This window comes from Vulpes vulpes, chromosome 15 (genome assembly GCF_048418805.1).
Source record: "Vulpes vulpes isolate BD-2025 chromosome 15, VulVul3, whole genome shotgun sequence".
Taxonomy (NCBI): Eukaryota; Metazoa; Chordata; class Mammalia; order Carnivora; family Canidae; genus Vulpes; species Vulpes vulpes.
In genome coordinates, this window is record NC_132794.1 from 76,956,205 (window position 1) to 76,978,286 (window position 22,082).

Sequence of the window (22,082 nt, forward strand, 5' to 3'; positions counted from 1 at the left end):
CATTTTACCTTCCTGAAGTCTGTTTTTCCTTATATGTAAAATGATGCAGTTTGACCAAGTGATGTCCAAGGTCTACCAAGTAGAGATGTTAAAAAAAAGGAATGCGTTTCCAGAGTAAGTGGAGAAGATTAAGTCAGAGGATTAACATCCAACTTTCTGTTATAGATCAGCATTGAACTAAAAGATCTTTGTGGACCATTCTGAGAGTTTTGATTCTGTGCTAGATGATTTAACCAATTTCATGAGTCTTGAGTTTGTGTTGACAATTCTTTTAAAAGATTATTAACCAAGAAAGGATGTTTGTTGCATCTAATTAGCTAGATTTTAATAGTCTGACTTTTTTTTTTATGGCAGTGAATTTCCTTTAATCAAAGACAGCCATGACAAATTCATTAACTATCAAAAGCTACATTTTACTAAAAGCAATCTGTCTTTAAAAATGTTTAATCATACAATATATACAATACATGCTGCTTCCCTTTTTGGATTTCACTATCCATCTGAGTCCTTTGCTGGCGTCAAGCGCTTAGCCTCTGCTGGCTCTGGCCTGAAGCAATCACAGGCTCTGATATCTCAAAGGTCTTCACAATCTCCTCCCAGTCACGGTAGCTCAAAGCTATAATTCCTTGATTCCTAATTTGGGTGTTTTGGTCAATTCCCTCACTTTCTTCATTAATATTAACAGGTTCTATTATTGGTAGTCGGTCTTGGTCAAGCTTTATTCTTGCAAAACCATCCCTTATAATGAAGGAAACATGAAAGATGTTTTCCACTGTTCGGGGGAAAGAATGTGGATCAACCACAAAATCAAAGAACAACATAGGAGTATCGGGATCTTCTCGGAAATATGTCTGCAACAATCCCAAAATTCTTTCCACTTCTTTCTCTGTCGCTTCTTGATGTGATTCTTCCATTTCACTTAACTGGTCAGGCATTGTCTTCTATTCTGTAGTGGGACCTTTTCTTGGACGTTCACTTCGTGGCTTTGGCACAGGGAACTCTCCTTGTATTGAACCCAACAGAAAGTGGAATGTATGGGTTTTATTAAAGATGTTTTCTGCTGTTTTGCCTGATATTTTCCAGGAGTCATAGACTATGAATTCAAAATCAGAACTATCTTCATCACGGATGAGTTCTTCAGCTTCTAGTGGATTTACACCCATATGTGTCCATAGAGTTTCAACATATCTTAACATATCAAACGAGTTCAGATCAGAACACAGTTGCTTTGCTTTCTCTTTGCCCAAATCTGAAGTCAAAACGAGAAACTGGGCATCTAGGACTGCTTCTCTTGCTCGGGACACTCCATTAAACAGAGTGTTGGCCTCTTCAAGGACCTCTGTTAATTTGTCTCTGGCATTCAGTATATCCTCCTGGTTTTCTCTAAGCCGCAGGAACTCTCAAAGGAGCCCGGCCTCCTCTCGCCTTCACCCAAGGGGCTTCCGGGCTCGTGCAGCCGCAGAGGAGCGCTCCTAACGGCGGCTCCCAAACTTTGCAAGCCCGGAGGCCCTGAGAGGGTGAGCCGGGCGCGAGTTTCCGAGTGGGCGGTGCGGGTGCAGTGCGGCCCGAGCGCTGGCGTTTCGGACAGCTCCCCGGAGGCAGTCCCCGCCAAGGTCGCGCAGTGGGGCCACCCTGCGAGCAGACGCTCGGTCTGCTGTCTGCTCGCGGGCCGGGCCGCCGGGCCTGCTTAATAGTCTGACTTTAATTGCTGTGTTGTAACATACGAAATGTTTTGAAAACAAGGGTTAGTTACATAAGAGTAGCTGGTGTTGTAGTCTCTGAATGGGTTTGGAATGAGAAAGTCCATTAGGTGAAGCTAAGCAATCTGCTCTGTAACAGTCCTTTACCAACTGTGGTTTTGAGCTAGCACACTTTTATACCGGTATGCTAGAATTTAAAAATCTGTCATCTTTTTGCCTATGAAAAAACACCCTGACAGTTGTTGCCTTTCCTCCCCTGAAACCATGTGGTCAAGCCTGTTTGGATAGTGTAGAGGTAGATGTTTACCATCTATCTTCTCAGGATACTTAAATGAAGGATCAGACCTGGAGAAACATATGCCTCTAAGCATCCTGGCAAATCTTTTTCAAGGTGTGCTGAAATGAAACAAGAGATAATGGAAGTACAAAAGATACTAAGTTTCAAGCAATTTAGAAAGTTTAAGACTATAAAAAGAGACAGACTGTGTTTGTAAAAGAATTTGCTCAGCCAGCTGACAATATTCCAGTAGTATTCCCTGAATAGTTAAGGAAGGTGATTTCAGAAATGACTGCATGAAGCAGGCTTTAAGTACTGTCAAATTTGATTTCTTTTGAAAATAGGTATCTTCTAAAATTCTTATTTACCAAGTTAGAAGTATGTTTAATGGCACTTTGTTTTCCCAAACGCTTTATTTTTTGAGCAATCTTAATTTTTCTCATTGTGATTTTATAAACTGTGGTACTTTTCAGTAGCTCTCTGTCATGGTTAAAGGAGGCCTGCTATATAATGAAGATAAAAATAAACTGAAAATTAGGAAATCTTTCCTGTTGTAGCTATGACAGGTGGAAAATTGACTGATATAACACTTGTTAGTATCAGTATATATAGAACCACTTACTAGATACAGGGTAGGAACACAAGAGGAATAGAAGACACAAACCTCTACCCTGGGGGTGCTTATAAGTTTACTTGAGGATCATTATATAGTATGTATATTAAAATTATTTTAAAACAAACTACATGTTAATGCAATTAAATAGTATAATTGTACATGCTTGTATGAGGATACAGAATAAAGGAGTAATCTTGGGAGAAGTATTAGAGAACAAAGAGGGTTTGGGGACAGAATTCAGGAGAGGAACTTGAACACTGTTGCAGTGAGAGTTTGCTAGAGATAGTATCATGTATCAAGTTCAGGAGATGCCATGGAGTAAGCTCTGTGTAGAAAGCAGTGTAGAATTCAGCTTTCCATTTGTTTGATAAAAGCAATGCGGGGCACCTGTGTGGTTCAGTCGGTTAAGGGACTGGCTTAGGCTCAGATCACGATCTCAGGGTCCTGGGATGGAGCCCCCAGCTGGGCTCCCTGCTTGGCGAAGAGTCCACTTCTTCTTCCTCTGCCCGGGGACACGTGTGCGACCTCTCTCTCTCAGATAAATAAATCTTAACTTGAAAAAGAAAGCAATACTCAACTTTTTGGATTACATTTAGGTGATAGAAACCTTTGAATCTAGAAAGTATGGACATTCTGTCTTCACTAAAATTCTGTTCTAGAGCCCTACCTAGGGTTTAGAATTGTAGACTAAAAGCTAGGAATTCTCTTTCTGTCATTGGTGAGGTCAAGTAACTGAGACCTGGGGATATTGTGGCTTTCCCAGAGATCTCTACTAGTGAGGGCAAAGTTATCACACATACCTATGTCAGAGAGATGTTGTATGCATATACAAGGAAAAGCATTTACATTAATTTTGTTGCTTCTGTATGTATTATACAGGCTGTGCTTCACCTTTCTCATTCTTGTTTGTTTTATGGTTACATAGGATTCCATGATATAGATGAGGTATAACTAAGAAGCCTGTCCTCTGTTGATGGGTATTTAGGTTAGTTTTGATCTTTTTGATTTAATATTGATTTTTAATAAGACGAAATGTCTGCTTTGAGATTTTTTCTTTCATATATATTAAGTAAATATATACATGTATAATCTTTTTTAGTACTTGAGAATTTTATTACTCTTTTAAATATTTTTCTGTTTTACCTAAATTCAGTAATCCAAGATGGTCATACTTTGTGAGTGATGTTCATTAAAGCAAATATTGTATCTTATAATTCAACATACTGAGTTAAGATGGTTTATTACTGTATAACTCATAAAACTCTTAATCTCAAAGACTATCCAAAAAGCTTGAAGTTGTGGTATGTCTAAAGATGCATATGAAATAAAAAATATTTGAATTAAAATTTCTACAGAATATGCATTTAGAAAATGTTAGTGTCGATAGTTGATAGCCATCTGTAAGTGTGTATGTGTGTAATTCACTATTTTTGCTTTTAGAACCTTTTGCCCAGAATAGCAGCCAAACTTGATGTTGCCCCAATTTCTGACATCATTGCAATCAAGTCTCCTGACACATTTGTGAGAACTATTTATGCAGGTGAGTACCCAAGGAAAAGAATTAATCAACCTGTTAACTTTTCATGAATTTTAAAAGCAGAAATTAATTTGAAGATAGGATTTTATTTTATTTTATTTTTTTCTTTTTTTGAAGATAGGATTTTAAACAGGTCATACACTTGCTTTAAATGGACCATCTTAAAGGTTTTTTTTTTTTTTTTTTTTTAAAGATTTTATTTATTTATTCATGAGAGACAGAGAGAGGCAGGCTCCATGCAGGGAGCCCAATGTGGGACTCGATCTCAGGACCCCAGGATCATGCCCTGCGCCGAAGGCAGATGCTTAACCGCTGAGCCACCCAGGCGTCCCTAAGGTTTTTGAGAAAAATCTTAATCTTAGAATTGCTTCTAGACCATGACATGAAATTTTTTTTAATAGATTCAGAGCACAGTTCTTTCCTGCTTATTCAGTTTATAGAGCGATGAGATTTTTCCAGTCATCAATAAAAATTAGATTCATTATTCAATATATTTTGTAAGTGGCACCTGAGTTTTAAAGCAAAACTTTAACTTAAAAAAATATATAGTATTCTTAATTTTCACAGCTTCTACTCCGTTTCCATCTGCATTAGGAAATTCATTTCAGTGTCTCTAGTTGATCTTTTGTAAGCCCACTGGTCCCTAGTGGGGCTAGAGAAGGCAGTGAACTCTTTGTTCTTTCTGAGTGCAGTTGTGTTTCAATTTAATGGTCAATTCTCAAATTAGATCTTTCATCTTTAGTAGAGTTAGGGGAAATATTGGTGAAGTTTAGGTCACTCTTATGTGATTGCTAATCCATAATAAATGTCTTAAATTCTTTTAAAATCCTGGCATATCACACCTCTTGTTCTTTATGCCCTATCATGTTTTCATTTATTTTCCTCTTTTAGCAAGCCTAGTAGCTGCATTCTCATATTGTTGAGTTACTAACTGTGTTTTTGGAGAAGGAAGCTTTTGTCTATATTCCTTTTAGGAAGAGTATGCCTTATTAATGTGGCTGCCTAGGTTATTCCAATTTCTTGTTTCCAGGAACCCTTGTCCTACTTTTAAAAATACCCAAGGTTATACAAATAACTACTGATACGTTTCTTTAATGTTATTGTACTTTTTCGTGTACTTAGTAGAGGTAGAAAACAACTGGTCCACAGTTATTTATTTCTTCTTTTCATGAAGTAAATTCTGAACCTCAAAGGAATACTTGCCTTCCATGGGTGATTTTTAAAAAATAAATGTGTATTTCAGGAAATGCTTTATGTACAGTGAAGTGCGATGAGACCGTGAAGGTGTTTTCTGTCCGAGGAACATCTTTTGAAGCTGCAGCAACAAGTGGAGGTAGTGCCAGTTCAGAAAAGGGTGAGTGTTCATTTGAAGTTTTTTGTTTGGTTTTGTTTCTTGGTTTTTAGTTCACTGATTATATTAGGATAAGAGATGGCCTCTGGTTAAATTTCTAATGCAGACTGTCTGAGAGCTCAGTCTAAATAATATTTCCAAGCATTCCAAAAATAAGAAATATTTATAATATGCCTTTATCATATAATTTTTGGTACTAGGATAGATCAAAGGGGTGTTTAGTTTTACTTTCTCTTACTGTTTCCTATTATAATACTTGAGAGACTTGTTATAATAATAAAAGAATGTAATTACTAGTGAATGTAGAGAGGGTGTTATTCTTTAATATTTATAGATATCTTACTTGGACCTCATAGAGGGTTATTCCAGTTTTATAGATAGACTCAAAATTAAGTGACTTCTCAAAAGACATATAGCTAATGAGGTGAAGGCTGGAATCTAATCCCTTCAATTCTTTCCAAAAAAATAGAGAATAAAATTAGAAGCACAAAAAATTCACAGCAACTAACAAGCTTAAATTTCATGGAATTAATTCTTTATGTGTTTCTCTTAAAAGTTACTGTTACTGAATTTTAACTCCCAGCCATTGTTTGTTATCTGTATCAATGTACACAGCATCAAGTACTTCCTCAGTGGGGATAGCAGAATGGCTTGACCAGAAATTAACAAAAAGTGATCGACCAGAGCTAACTGGTGCCAAAGTGGTGGTATCTGGTGGTAAGTGGAATATTGTAATTTATAAATTTTAAAAGATGTTGTATACTTAAAAATACTTTGATTTTATTAGTGTTTATTATAGAGGAGCACAGATTTTTTTTTTTCCAGATGTAAGAAGTAGATAAGTTGCAAGTATTATTCCGATTTTACCAATTAGGAAAATGAAACCATGAGCTTAATAACCTAGTTTGGGCTCTCAGATGCACATCGGTATGGCTAGCACCAGGGGGAGCATGGCACAAGTCATCTCCATAGCTGTATAGAATGGAGTTTATGTTTCCATTATAGATTGGGGTTTAAAAGTTTACTTAATTTGTTGTTTCTTTTTCCCAACTTAATAAGGTCGGGGTTTGAAGAGTGGAGAGAACTTTAAGTTGTTATATGATTTGGCAGATCAACTACATGCTGCAGGTAAAGTTATTTTCTTGAGTAAAAAATTACTCCCTTTTTGTTGGAAGTATTTTTTCTAACTTCATTTATATGTGAGTCACTCAAGGCTGCAGATTAGCTTTATTTGATTTTCAAATTTTCTCTCTGAAACGATTTTTCTTAGTCTCCAGGTAGAGGGTATAGCATTCAGTGCAGAGAGGGTCCCTTGTGCTTTTTTATTGTTTACGTGACACTATATTTGCAAAACCTTTGTTGTTTTTCCATTAAAAAAAAAAAATAAAGGGATCCCTGGGTGGCGCAGCGGTTTAGCGCCTACCTTTGGCCCAGGGCGCGATCCTGGAGACCCAGAATCGAATCCCACGTCGGGCTCCCGGTGCATGGAGCCTGCTTCTCCCTCTGCCTATGTCTCTGCCTGTCTCTCTCTCTCTCTGTGACTATCATAAAAAAAAATAAAAAAAAAATTAAATGTCAGCTTCAGTACCTCCTTCAGATTCAGGAATGCCATTGTTTTTTCTCTTTATTGGTAGTGTAATATAAATCTCTCATAAAAATAGAAATTAACATTATTTAAAAATTATAGTTAATCATTTATAGGAAAGATAGGACGTATTAAAAATGTACTGATGAGAGTGGAATGGTTTTTGAAAAATCAGAATTGGAAATTTTTTTAAATTATAGAACTATTACATGAATATATTCTTTTTACAATGGGGCTCCTGGGGGCGGGGCTCTGTTGGTTAAGCATCCAACTTTTGATTTTGGCTCAGGTCATGATCTCAGGATTGTGAGATCAAGCCTTGTGTCAGGCTCCAAGCTGGGCATAGGGTCTGCTTAAGATTTTCATTCTCTCTCTCTCTCTCTCTCTCTCTCTCTCTCCCTCCCCGACTCCGCCTCTCTAAAAAAAAGTCTCCATTCTTTTCTTTCTTCCCCCTTTTAGGAGTTTTGTTATAACTTTCTAGGTTATGCTTTTATCTGAATGAAGGCATGGTATTGACTCTATAATCAGATGGTTTTATTTGAGGGTGTTTATTTCATTCATTTATCCTTTTAAGTTTTTTTTTTTTTTTTTTTAATTAAAGATTTTACTTATCTATTCATGAGAGACAGAGAGAAGCAGAGACATAGGCAGAGGGAGAAGCAGGTTCCTCGCTGGGAGCCCGATCCTGGGACTCTGGGATCATGTTCTGAGCCAAAGGCAGATGCTCAACTACTGAACCACCCAGGTGTCCCTAAAACTTTATGTTTTTGAGAGAGCAAGAGACACAGAAGGCACAAGTAGGGAGAGGGGCAGAGGGAGAGGGAGAAGTGAGCTCTCCACTGAGCAGGGAGCCTAATGTGGGGGTCGTTCCCAGGACCCTGGGATCATGACCTGAACCGAAGGCAGAAGCTTAACTGATTGAGCCACCCAGGTGCTTCTCATTCACTTATTCTTTAATTGAACAAATTTTTTAAAAAAATTTTTATTTATTTATGATAGGCACACAGTGAGAGAGAGAGAGAGAGAGAGAGGCAGAGACACAGGCAGAGGGAGAAGCAGGCTCCATGCACCGGGAGCCTGACGTGGGATTCGATCCCGAGTCTCCAGGATCGCGCCCTGGGCCAAAGGCAGGCGCCAAACCGCTGCGCCACCCAGGGATCCCTAATTGAACAAATGTTTATTGAGTGTCTGCCATATGTCAGGCATTATTTTAGGAATTGGGAAATGGCAGTGAGCAAAAATAAGCAAAGTCTCTGCCCTTGCGGAAGTTAAATTTGTATTTGGGTGAGACTAGACTTGTATTAGTTTCCTGTGGGTACTGTAACAAATTGCTGTAAACTCGGGTGGCTTAAAACAACAGAAAATTAATCCCATACAGTTCTAGAGGCCAGAGTATGTTGAAATTACGGTGTTGGCAGGACCACACTCTGGGAGCAAATCTGTTCATTTACAGTATTTAGAGGCTGCCCCAACATTCCTAGGCATGTGGCTGCATCACTCCAGTCTCTGCATCTGTCTTCATATCACCTTCTTCTCTGTATATCTGTATCAAATCTCCTTCTGTATCCCTCTTATAAGAATACATGTGATGACATTTAGGGACTACTTAGATAATTGAGGATAAGCACCCTCTCTTAAGATCCTTAACTTTATATCTGCTGCCATGTTGGTAATATAAATTCTGGGCATTAGAAAGTGAATATATCTTCGGAGGGGCCATTTTTCTGCCAACCATAGATACAAAACACAATAAATTACTAAATAATAAATAAATTAGGATGTTAGAGGGTAAAATGCTATGAAGAGGAGGAGGAGTTTGGAGATGGAGATTTTTCTAGTTGAGTGTGATGGAGCTTGGAGAGGGAGGATGCAGTTTTAAGTAAGATAGTCAGAGGAGGTCTTAAAAAGGAGACAACTGAACAAAGGTTTGATGGAGGTGAGGAAGCAAGCCCTGAGGAGATCTGAGAGAGAGAGAATGTTTCAGGTAGAGGGACCAGTAAAGTACAAAGAGTCCAACTAAGGGAGAAGTGTGTTTGGTTTATGTGACGAATAGCAAGGAGGCCAGTGTGGCTGGAATAGAAAGTACAAAAAGGGAGAGTAGTAAGAGATAAGAGTGGGAGTAATAGACCAGACCACACAGGGCATTGCATGCCTTCGTAGAGAGATTGCTTTTCTCTGGATAAAATGGGAAACCATTGAAAGATTTGAGTAGAAGAGTCACATGACCTGACACTCAAGCTGCGATTTTGAGCATAGAGTGTAGGGGATTACGTGCATTAACAGGAAGATCAATTAGGAGGCTATTTTAATCCTTCAGGTGAGAGATACTAGTGGTTTGGACCATGTTAGTAGCAGTAGATGTGGGGAGAAGTAGTATTAGGATATATATTGTTGAAAAAATAAAAAAGAGGATATATAGTTGAAGGTAAAGAAATGCTCGGATTTCTTGACAGATGGGTTATATGTATGATGAGGGAGAGTTTTTATTTGGCAGTTGGTAGGAAGAAGTTACTATTAGCTGAGATGGTCAAGACCCCAAGCACAGGTTCCAGGGAGAGATCAGGAATTGTTTTGGGCATATTAAGTTTTGCACTAACAGTAAACATACAGGTAGAGATGTCTGTTAAACTGTTGGCATTAGAACGTGGAATTCATTGGAGAACTTTGGGCTGGAGAATAAATTTGAGAATCAGTTGCGTTTCGGTGGTATTTGAAGCCATGAAACTGGATGGCATCACCAAGGAAGTGAGTGTAAATAAAAAAAAAAAGGTCCCAGGAGCCCTAGAGACTCTTGGTAGAGGAGAAGGAGAGAAAGAAGACCAAAAAGGAGTTGTATGTAAGGCAGGAAAACCAGAACAGAGAGCATGATATTTTGGAATCCAAGTGAAGTGTTTTTGTCAAATACTGTAATAGATCAAGGAAGATGAGGACATAAAGTGACTAATTGATTTATCTACTTAGAGGTCACTGGCTAAACAGTTTTAGGGGAGTAGTGGGGGCAAAATCTTGAGTGGAATGGATTTAAAAGAATAGTCCAACGTAGTCATTACATGATTGCATTCACTTTATGATAAGCCATTGAGTATTACATTTGTGATTTGTATGTGTTTCTGTATATGTGTTGTGGTTTAATAAAGAAGTTTTTAGAGGGGCACCTGGGTGGCTCAGTCGGTTAAGCATCTGCCTTCAGCTCAGGTCATGATCCCAGAGTTCTGAGATTGAGTCCCACATCTGGCTCCCTGCTTGGTGGGGAGTCTGCTTCTCCCTATGCCCTCCTCTGCTCATGGTCTCTCTCTCTCTCTCTCTCTCTCTCTCTCTCTCTCTCTCTCTCTCATATCTTTTTAAAAGAAAAGTTTTTAGAAACAGATTGGGGGCCTGGAATTGGAATCAGACAATTGGAATCAGAGATTTTGCTATATGAGAAAACAGAGAAATGAACAGTATTTAGGGGAGAATGGGACCAACAGCATACTTCTGTGCTGATGGGAATGCTCCAGTGAGAGGGAAAAATTAATTACATAGGAGAGGGAAGGGAGAGTTGCTGGAGTGATGTCCTTAATGAGGCAAAGAAGTATATGGACCAGGTTAATGTGTATGTTAGTTGGAACATGTGAAAATTTGCTTGTGGTGATTTCAATTTCTTAAGTGAAATAGGAAGCAAGGTCATCAGCTGAATGGGGTGTTAGAGTATTGGAAGGTGTGAGAGAAGAAAAGATACGAAATTATAGTTCAGGAAACAGAATGAAGGCCTATTTATTTATAGTAAAACCCAGTTAACACAGCTTAGTGTTGGTGTTTTTCTCCAATTATGCTGAACTACAGGGGGCCAGGTATAGAAAAGGTATCGAGATTGCTTAATCAGTTAACCAGAGATAGAGGTTTTTCTAGTTGAGTGTGATGGTGAAGGCAAGGAGATTGAAGGCATAGGCATTGATCATAGAATTTAAGCCAGGTAAACAGGAGACAACATAGTGGGAGAGAGGGACAGTGAATAAAATATAGATCCTGGAGCGCCTGGGTGGCTCAGTCAGTTGAGTTGTCTGCCTTTGGCTCAGGCCATAATCCCAGGGTCCTGGGATTGAGCCCTGGCATCAGGCTCCTTGCTCAGCAGGGAGTCTGCTTCTCCCCCTCCCACCCCTGTCATGTATTTGCTCACTCTCTCTGCTTTCTCTTTCAGTTAAATAAATAAAAGCTTAATAAAAAAAAAAAAAAAGAAAGAAATACAGATCCCAGTGAGGTCAGAGGATTGTTGGGAGTTGGGTGCTAAAGGAGTGAGCCAGAAAGAGTAAGTCACAGAGAGACAGTGGAAATTGAGATTGTCAAGGGATATTGGTAATGGAAAGGTTGGGGATCTGACCGTGGGTGTGGCTGAGGACACAGATGAGGAACAGAGTTATTTAAGGAACTATGAGGCCAGGTGTTGAAATATCTGAGAATTAAGACTAGTATTGGAGAAAGTGGCAGTGGCCCAGAAACTAAAAGTCATTGAGAAATGAAGGGGCTTGGCTTGTGGTTAATAGCTGACAAAGCAATAAATGGGTGACATGATCTGATGATGTGAGATTCGCAGCTGAAAGCTTTTAAGGAGGAAGGAGGGAGAACTTCCTGAAGGTGTAAATGAAGAGTCCCATCTCCATGCCCAGCCTTATAAAGATGGTGGCAGAAAAGAGCAACATCTGTTGGAGAGAACTGCAGGGGAATCATTGTCCTCAGGGAGCATCTACATAAGTGGGAAGATGGGTGTACATTAGGGAGCATGCAGGGCATTCAGAGATTAGTTTGGGGATTATGAAGGATAACCTTGGAGTCTGGGCCTTATTGTAGTGATTAAAGTAAGTAAAGAGCAGGATGTGACCAGTTGTCACTCAGGTAGTATTGAGACTGCACGGTAGGAGGCAGTACGGAGTGCTGTCTGTGGCTTCCTCATGTCCCCTCTAGATGAAGGTGAAGAGGACCTGAGGCTCCTTCTTGAACCCTGCTGTGAGAGGGGCGACCTTACTCCAAGTACAGGGCGCCTTGTTCACTCCTGCTGAAGGAGGATAGAAGGCTACTTAACTTCTCTTTTTTTTTTAGATAGTGTAACTTGTTATGTGTAACTTGTATTTATTTATTTTTTTGTAACTTGTCTTTAATCATAAGAGATAATGATACCATAGTACCTTCAAGAGTTGTGAAGTTACTGCCTAAAGAATCATTGTATAATGGCATGCCAGGTTATAGTGTATGTTTTATGAATGCCTGGATACCTTTTTGATAAAGCAAGCAGAAGACTTCAGCCAAATTTAAAATCTTAAATCCTTGGGTATAAGTAGAAGGCATTTCTTGAAGTTTTGTGTATAAAATGCACTAGTACTTCATTTTAGAATTCTTGATCCCTGATAAGATTTTTTTTTTTAAATAAGGGCTTTATAAAATAAATTCTGATTGTACTTACCAGTGCCTTTGTATATAGTAGTGAATATCACAGCCAGCGGACTAACAGAGCTTAAAAAAAATGACAAATATGTTTTCCCCTCTAGTTGGTGCTTCTCGTGCTGCTGTTGATGCTGGCTTTGTTCCCAATGACATGCAAGTTGGACAAACGGGAAAAATAGTAGCACCAGTAAGTATTGCGATAAAATATGATGCCATGCAAAAAAAAAAATTTTTTTTAAGATTTTATTTATTCATGAGATAGAGGCAGAGACACAGGCTGAGTGAGAAGCAGGCTCCATGCAGGGAGCCCGATGTGGGACTCGATCCCAGAACCCCAGGATCACGCCCTGAGCCAAAGGCAGGAGCTCAACCGCTGAGCCACTCAGGTGTCCTGCTATGCAAAATTCTATGGGGATAAAAACCAGTTCGGATTGAATAACCATCTCATTACTTAGTGTATTATTAGTGTATTATTTAGTGTACATTAAAATATTATTTAGTGTATCTGAGGAGTTTGCCATTACCATGGTGAATGTCCTCCTCACAGGGTCTGTGGATTTCTTGGTCTCAGTAAAATGCGTAGCAGTTCTTAAATCCAGCATTGACTTTGAGAATTTTTTTTAAAGATTTATTTTTATTTATTTATGATAGAGAGAGAGAGAGAGAGAGGCAGAGACACACAGGCAGAGGGAGAAGCAGGCTCCATGCAGGGAGCCCGACGCGGGACTCGATCCCGGGACTCTAGGATCGCGCCCTGGGCCAAAGGCAGGTGTGAAACCGCTGAACCACCCAGGGATCCCCTTTGAGATTTTTTTTTTTTTAAGTTTTTATTTAAATTCCATTATCTTGCAGTGCCTTGGTGGCTCAGTTGGTTAAGTGTCTGACTCTTAATTTTAGCTCAGGTCATGATCTCACATGAGTTTGAGCCCTGTGTTGTGTTCTGTGCTGGGCCTGGAGCCTGCTTGGAATTCTTTCTCTCTCCCACTTTATCTACCCCTCCTCATTCTCTTTTCCCCTCTATAAAAAAAAAAAAAAAAAAAATCCAGTGTCTTTTGGATTTCTTAAGAACATTGGCAAATTCATATCATAGGGGCACCTGGGTGGCTCAGTTGGTTAAGCATCTGCCTTTGGCTCAGGTCACGATCCCAGGATCCCAGGATCAAGCCCAGCATTGGGCTCTTTGCTCAGCGGGGAGTTTGCTTCTCTCTTTCCCTCTCTGTCTCAAATAAATAAATAAAATCTTAGGAAAAAAAATTCATACCATAACACCAAATATAAAGTTGGTAAAAATAACATTTTATTAGTAAAGGATTTTATAAGTTCACATTAACATTTATTTACCATAAAACCTATTTATTATAATATTAATAGAAACAGTTTGTATTATAGTGAACATAGAATCTTGAAATCAGGAGCTATGAATCATAGTTGTCTTATCCTGAACACCTAGTTTATCTGTTATTTTGTGTAGCTGCATGAAATACAGAAAATTCTTTTTTTTTTTTTAAGATTTTATTTATTTATTCATGAGAGGCACAGAGAGAAAGAGAGAGGCAGAGACACAGGCAGAGGGAGAAGCAGGCTTCATGCAGGGAGCCTGACATGGGACTTGATCCTGGGACTCCAGGATCACGCCCTGGACCAAAGGCTGTGCTAAACCGCTGAGCCACCCGGGCTGCTCCCCTCCTCCCCTTTTTAAGATTTTATTTAAAAAAATATTTTTATTTATTTGAGAGAGATAGAACATGAGTTGGGGGAGGAGGAGAGGGAGAGGGAGAAGCAGACTCTCCATTGAGCCATCCAGTCGTCCCTATATTGAAAACTTTGAAGACTTTTTAAAATATAAATCATATAATCCCCAGAGATTCTGATTCATTAACTCTGAGTTCGGCCTGGTCATGTATCTATGTATGTATTTGTGTGTGTGTGTGTGTGTGTGTGTGTGTGTGTGTGTGTGTGTTTAAGCTTTAAAACTCCTGAAGCAATCAGGTGCCTAGGTGGCTCAGTGGTTAGGCATCTGCCTGAGGCTCAGGTCATAACCCTGAGGTCCCAGGATCAAGCCCTAGGGCTCCCTGCTCAGTGGGCACTCCGATTCTCCCTCTGCCTTTTCTCCCGCTTATGCATGCGCGCGCTCTCTCTCTCTCTCTCAAATAAATGAAATCTTTAAAAAAAACCTTTTGAAGCCATCTAGGGGCAACTGGGTGGCTGAATTGTTTAAACATCTCTTGGTTTTGGTGCAAATCATGATTTTTAGGGTTGTGAGATCAAGAGTACGGAGTCCAGTTCCGCTCTGAGCATGGAGCCTGCTTAAGATTCTCCCTGTCTTCCTCTCCTCCTCCCCTGCATGCTCTCTCGCTCTCTAAAAAAAACAAAACTCAAAAAATCTTTTTTGAAACAATCTCAAGTATACAGAAAACTTGGAAGTACAGAATTTTCTTTTCTATAATTAAATCTAATTTATATTATATAATTACATAGTTATAATATATGAGCTTCTTGTGAGGTGTGTTTTACAAATATTTTCTCCCAAACTGTGGCTTGCCTGTTTGTTTTCTAAATGGTATCAAGTTGAGGAACTTCCCTTCTGTTCCAGTTTTGTTGAGAGTTGTTACCATGAATGGTTGTTGAATTTTGTCAAATGTTTTTCTCCATTTGTTGAAATGATCGTTTGTTTTTTCCTCCTATATCTTGTTAATATGATGAATTGCATTGTTTGATTTTTGAATGTTAGAGTACTGTGAGTTACCGTGATAAACCCTACTTAATCATGTATCATTTTAATATATTGCTGGTTTTGATTGACTGGCATTGTATTAAAGATTTGGGGGTCTGTCTTGATCAAAATAATCTGTAACTTCTTTTTAAAAACATAGTTATCTAATTTTGGCATCCACATTATGTTGACTTCATAAAACGGGTTGAAAGATATTCCTTACTGCTCTGTTTTCTGAATGGTTTATGTAAGATTGTTTTGTTTTGTCTTGTTTTATCCTGTCCTAAATGTGGTAGAATTCACCAGTGATGCCGTTTTGGCCTGGAGTTTTCTTTGGTGGAGTATTTGGCAATTAACTCAAGTTCTTTAATGGCTTTAGAGCTATTCAGATTTTTAATTTTATTTTAAGTCTGTTTGGCTAAGTGATATGTTTCAGTGAATTGGTCCAATTCTTCTAAGAGTCAAATGTATTGGATAAAGATGTTTTTAATATTGCCCTGTATTCTTTTTATAGTCTTATAAGATCTGGATCATCTTTAATTTCTACAGTTGGTAATTTATGTCTTCTCTTTTTTGTTTACTTTCCCTTCATCAGTCTAGTGGGTTTATAAAAAATTTATAAAAAATCTCAGTGATCCAACTTTTTTAGAATGACAGCCTTATTGTGATACAATTCATATACCATACAATTCGTCCAATTTAAAGGTTCAATTCATTGGCTTTTAGTATATTCACAGAGTTATAAAACCATCACCTTAGTTTTAGAACATTTTCATTGTCCCCAAAAGACACATACCATTTTTCTCCAACTTCCCCAGGCCAAAGCAATTAACATTCTACTTTCTGTATGTATATATATATATTATATTTGCCTATTCTGGGCATTTCATATTAATATTTCATAATAATGATTATATAATAGGTGGTTTTTTGTGTTTTTTCATTTAGCATAATGTTTTCAAGATTTATCCATGTTATAGTATTACTTTTTATTGCTAAGTGTATTCCATTATGTAGGTATACCACATTTTATTTATACATTTGTAATTTGATGGACATTTGGGTTATTTTTACTTTTTTGGCTATTATGAATAATGCAGATATGAACATTCATATACAAGTGTTTGTGTAGACATATATTTTCATTTTTCTTGGTTATATACCTAGGAGTGGACTTGCTAGATCATATGGTAACTCTGTTTTACCTTTTGAGGATCTGCCAAATTGTTTCCTGTAGCAGCTGCACTGACAGCCAAATTTTAGCTTAGTTAACTTGTTTTCATTGTCTTTTTTTTTGTGTGTGTGTCTTAATTTTCTTCCTTCTAATTACTTTGGGTTTACCTTGCTCCTAAGGTAGAACATCATTAGTTTTGTATTGTTTATTTATTATTATTTTTTTAAGATTTTATTTATTCATGAGAGATACAGAGAGAGAGGGACACAGGCAGAGGGAGAAGCAGGCTCCAAGCAGGGAGCCCAACATGGGACTCGATCCCGGGTCTTCAGGATCACGCTCTGTGCTGAAGGCGGTGCTAAACCGCTGAGCCACCCAGGCTGCCCTGTATTGTTTATTTTTAAAAACTGTTTTGAAAAAAAAAATTGTTTTGAAGTTTATTTATTTAAGTAATCTCTGCATGTAACATGGGCTTGAACTCATGACCCCAAGTTCAAGTGTTGCATGGTCTTCTAACTGAGCTAACCAAACTGTATTGCTTATTTTTAAATGTAAATATTAAAGGTATAAATTTCCCTCTAAGCACTGCTTTAGCTGCATCCCCAAAATTTTGATATATTGTATTTTTATCATTTATTTAAAAATACTTTCTAATTTATAAAATTATAAATGTTTAATTTCTAGGTATTTGTGAGCTTTTTTCCTAGAGCGCTTCTTATTACTGATTTCTGATTTAATTTTGAAGATATTAATATTTATATTTACTGAGACTTATTTTATGGTGTGGCAAATGCCCTGTCTTGATGAACTTGAAAAGAATGTATATTATGCCATTAGACATTGCAGGAAAAAAGATTAGTGAACTTGAGGATGTGGTAGCAAAACTCCACTGAGAGAAAATTAAAAAAACACAGGAAAAAAAATGGACAGAGCATGGATGAGCTCTGGGACAACTTTAGCAGGCCCAATATATGTATAATTGGAAGAGCTAAACTTTCTGAAGAAATAATGACCAGAAAAAAATTTAAATTTGATGAAACCTATAAACACACAGATCTCAATAGCTCCGCATACCCCAAGGAGAGTAAACATGACGGAAACTACAAGGCACATCATAACAAAAATGTTTAAAGAATAAGGGGCACCTAGGTGGCTCAGTGGTTGAGTGCCTTTGACTCAGGTCATGATCCCAGGGTCCTGGGATTGAGTCCTGCATTAGGCTTCCTGCAGGAAGCCTGCTTCTCCTTCTGCCTATGTCTCTGCATCTCTCATGAATAAATAAATAAAATCTTTTAAAAATGTTTAAAAAATGATAGACATTCTTAAAAGCAGAGGAAAAATAGGAGTTAAATGAATACTCCATTCAAAAAGCAGAGACTGTCAGAATGTATAAAAAGCAAGACCTCATCCATGAACCACCTATAAGAAATACATTTTAAAATATAAAAAAGATATACAGTGAAAGGGAAAGGGTAAAAAAAGGTACAGTGGGGCGCCTGGGTGGCTCAGTTAAGCATCTGACTCTTGATTTCAGCTCAGGTCATGATCTCAGGGTTGTGAGATCAAGCTCTGCGTTGGTCTCTGTGCTTAGCAGGGAGTCGGCTTGAGATTCTTTCTCTGCTCTTGCCTGTGTGCACAAGCTGTCTCTCAAATAAATAAATCTTTGAGGAAATAAAAAGGAAAAGATATACCACACAAGCAGTAAGCATAAGAGATTAAGAAATCTGAGTATCTTTATTAATATTAGAGAAAGTAGACTTTAAGACAGTGGTTACTACCGGAGATAGAGATTATTACATCACAATAATAGATATTATTACATAATAATAATAGGGTTAATTTATCAGGAAGACAGAACCATCATGATTGTAGAAGTGCCCAGTAACATAGGTTCAAAAAATTCATCAAGCAAAAATTAAGAGAACTTAATGTAGAAGCAGACAAATCCATAATCATATTTGGAGATTTTTTTTTTTTTTAATTTATGATAGAGAGAGAGAGAGAGAGAGAGGCAGAGACATAGGCAGAGGGAGAAGCAGGCTTCATGCACCGGGAGCCTGACGTGGGATTCGATCCCGGGTCTCCAGGATCGCGCCCTGGGCTAAAGGCAGGCACTAAACCGCTGCGCCACCCAGGGATCCCATATTTGGAGATTTTAACACTTTCTCTTAGTAATTGATATAACTAGGCCAAGAAATTCAGTAAGAACATAAAAGATCTAGACCAAGGGTCACCAGACTTTATCTGTAAAGAGTGATATAGCAAATAATTTTATGGGCTGTAGAATGTCTCTGGTAGTTGTAGAGCAAATGCAGCCATAGATAAGTAAATGAATGAGACAAAAAGCAAAAGAATGAGCATGGCTATATTCCAGTAAAACTTTATGTATGGGGATCCTTGGGTGGCGCAGCGGTTTAGCACCTGCCTTTGGCCCAAGGTGTGATCCTGGAGACCCAGGATCGAGTCCCACATCAGGCTCCCTGCATGGAGCCTGCTTCTCCCTCTGTCTGTGTCTCTGCCTCTCTCTCTCTCTGTCTCTCATGAATAAAATAAAATAAAAAATAAAATAAAATAAAGTAAAACAAATAAATAAAATAATAAAATAATTAAAATAAAATAAAATAAAAATAATAGGGGATCCCTGGGTGGCTCAGTGGTTTGGCGCCTGCCTTTGGCCTGGGGCACGATCCTGGAGTCCTGGGATCGAGTCCCACATCGGGCTCCCGGCATGGAGCCTGCTTCTCCCTCCTCCTGTGTCTCTGCCTCTCTCTCAATCTGTGTCTATCATGAATAAATTAAAAAAAAAAAATAAATCTTTAAAAAAATAAAAAAAATAAAATTCTTGTGTACTAATTCCAAAATCTGGGTTATTTTAGGGTTGATCTTTTTTTTTTTTTTTAAGATTTTATTTGTTCATTCATGAGAGACACACAGAGAGAAAGAGGCAGAGACACAGGCAGAGGGAGAAGCAGGCTCCACACAGGGAGCCCGACGCGGGGCTCCATTCCTGGTCTCCAGGATCAGGCCCTGGGCTGAAGGTGGCACTAAACCGCTGAGCCACCCGGGCTGCTCCATCTCCTTTGATTGTGTTTTCACATTTTCCTGTTTCATTGTATGTGCAATATGATGAATCTCAAATTTTTTGTCTTAGGATTCCTTTTCAAGATTGAGGGTTCTCAAAGAGCTTTAAGTGGGTCTTACCTATTGACACTTTCTATGTTAGGAATTCAAACAGAGGGGTGCCTGGGTGGCTCAGTTGGTTAAGCCTTTGCCTTTAGCTCAGGTCATGATCTCGGGGTCCTGGGATTGAACCCCACATTGGGCTCCCCATTTGACAGGAGGCCTGCTTCTCTTCCTCTGCCTGCTGCTCCCCCTGCTTGTTCTCTCTCTCCCTCTCTGTCAAATAAACAAAATCTTTAAAAAAAAATGCAAACAAAAATTTTAAATATTTAAAAATATTAAAATAATAATAAAACTATCTTCTTAATATAAATAACATCTTGGTGAAAATATTTTCTAAAACAAAAGTGATTTTAATGGGAATAGTCACATTGCTTTACATTTTTGCCTTCATAGTTGGCTAATAGAAAATTACTAGATTCTCATTTCTGCTTCCTCTGTTTTCTTATATTAGTTTGATTGCAGTATGTAAAGAAAGTCTACTATCACATAGATATATCATTGAAAGAGGAGTATTTTAATAGCCTCTTAAGAAAATTGTGGATATATTTCTTTTATACTACACCAAAGCTTGACAGGTAGTAATTTTTAAAAAGACATGTATTTATTTGTGAGAGAAAGAGACAGAGCAAGCAGGGGGAGGGGCAGAGGGAGAGGAACACAAGCAAACGATCTGCTGAAGGGGGGGAACTGGATATGGGGCTTGATCCCAGGACCCTGTGATCATTACCTGAGTCAACTGAAGAGTTGGACACCTAACTAACTGAGCCACCCAGACACCTCAACAAGTAGTAATTTCTTAAACGTAATTTGCAGAGTGGAATGTGAAACCTATCAATGAACTTTTCATATTCTTATATTAAAATCCACTGGTCTATATTGTACTTTGGATCTTTCACAATCTTGTACATCATGCATTGTTCATTTAGAAAATACAGGCATATCTCATTTATTGTGTTTCTCTTTATTATGCTACACATGTATTCTGAAATGTGGAGTTTTTTTTTAATGAATTAATGGTTGGTGGCAACCCTGCGTTGAGCAAGTCTATTAGTGCTATTTTTTCAATAGCATTTGCTCACTTTGTGTCTTTGTGTCACATTTTGGTAATTCTTGCAGTAGTTCCAAGTTTTCATTATTATTATATTGTTATGGTAATCTGTGATCAGAGATCTTTGATATTACTATTTTAATTATTTTGGGACACAATGAACCTCACCCATATAGGGCAGTTAATTTAATAGATAGATGAATGTTGTATGGGTTTTGACTATTTCACTGGCTGGCTGTTGCCTCATCTATCTCCCCCTCCTTGTGCTTCCCTATTTTCTGAGACGCAGCAATATTGAAATTAGGCCAGTTAATAATCCCTCAGTGGCCTCCTCAGTGTTCAAGTGAAAGGAAGAATTGTACACATCTCTCACGTTATTTTTTTTTATTATTTTTTAAAGATCTTATTTATTTATTCATGAGAGGCAGAGACACAGGCAGAGAGAGAAGCAGGCTCCTTGCAGGGAGCCCGACGCCCATGGATCCCATGACTCCGGGATCACGCCCTGAGCCAAAGGCAGGAGCTCAACCGCTGAGCCACCAGGGATCCCAAAATTGTCTTTTATTGAAAGAAGACGCCATCTAGGACTTTCATAGAGAGGAGAAATGGATGTCTGGCTTTAAAACCTCTAAGGACAGGCTGACTCTCTTGTTAGGGGCTGATGCAGGTAATGACTTTAAGTTGAAGCCATTGCTCATTTATCATTCTGAAAATTCTAGGGCCCTTAAGGATTAAGTAAAATCTATTCTTCCTGTGGTCTGTAAATGGAACTACAAAGTCTGGATGACAGCACATCTGTTTATAATATGGTTTACTGAATATTTTAAGCCTACCATGGAGACCTCAGGAAAAAATGATTTCCTTCAAAATGTTATTGTTCAGCAATGCACCTGGTCACCCAAGAGTTCTGATTAGAAGATGTACAAGACGAGTGTTGTTTTCATTCCTGCTAACACAGCATCTGTTCTGTAGCCCATGGATCAAGGAGTCATTCTGACTTTCAAGTCTTACTGTTTAAGAAATACATTTTGTAAGGTTCTAGGTGCCATAGATAGTGATTCTTCTGATGGATCTGGGGAAGGTAAATTGAAAGCCTTCCAGAAAGGATTCAGCATTCTCGATGCTATTAAGAACATTCATGATTCATGGAAGAGGTCAAGAATACCAACATTAACAGAATTTTGGAGGAAGTGGATTCCAGCCCTCATGGAGGACTTTTGAGGAGTTCAAGACTTGGGGAAGTAACTGCAGATGTGGTGGAAATAGCAAGAGAACTAGAATTAGATGTGGATGGAGTCTGAAGATGGGACTGAATTGTGGTAATCATATGATAGAACTTTAATGGATGAGGAGTTGCTTCTTATCAGTGAGCAAAGGGGGTGAGTTCTTGAGACAGAAACTGATCCTGGTAAAGATGCTGTGAAGATTGTTGGCAACAGAGGATTTATAGCATGACATAGAGTTAGTTGATAAGGAATTTTGG

The 22,082-nt window shown here is 38.3% G+C and overlaps 1 protein-coding gene and 1 pseudogene across 1 annotated transcript in view; one reads left to right on the plus strand and one right to left on the minus strand.

Moving 5' to 3' along the window:
• ETFA (electron transfer flavoprotein subunit alpha) overlaps nt 1–22,082 on the plus strand; it is a 79,578-nt gene that overhangs the window by 19,673 nt on the left and 37,823 nt on the right. The window contains exons 5-9 of the mRNA XM_025989020.2: nt 4,034–4,133; nt 5,374–5,484; nt 6,097–6,198; nt 6,541–6,609; nt 12,586–12,668. Of these exons, the coding sequence (XP_025844805.1) occupies nt 4,034–4,133; nt 5,374–5,484; nt 6,097–6,198; nt 6,541–6,609; nt 12,586–12,668 (465 nt within the window). The remainder of the gene's footprint in view (nt 1–4,033; nt 4,134–5,373; nt 5,485–6,096; nt 6,199–6,540; nt 6,610–12,585; nt 12,669–22,082) is intronic.
• Nucleotides 437–1,966, minus strand: LOC112916988 (non-structural maintenance of chromosomes element 4 homolog A-like; annotated as a pseudogene).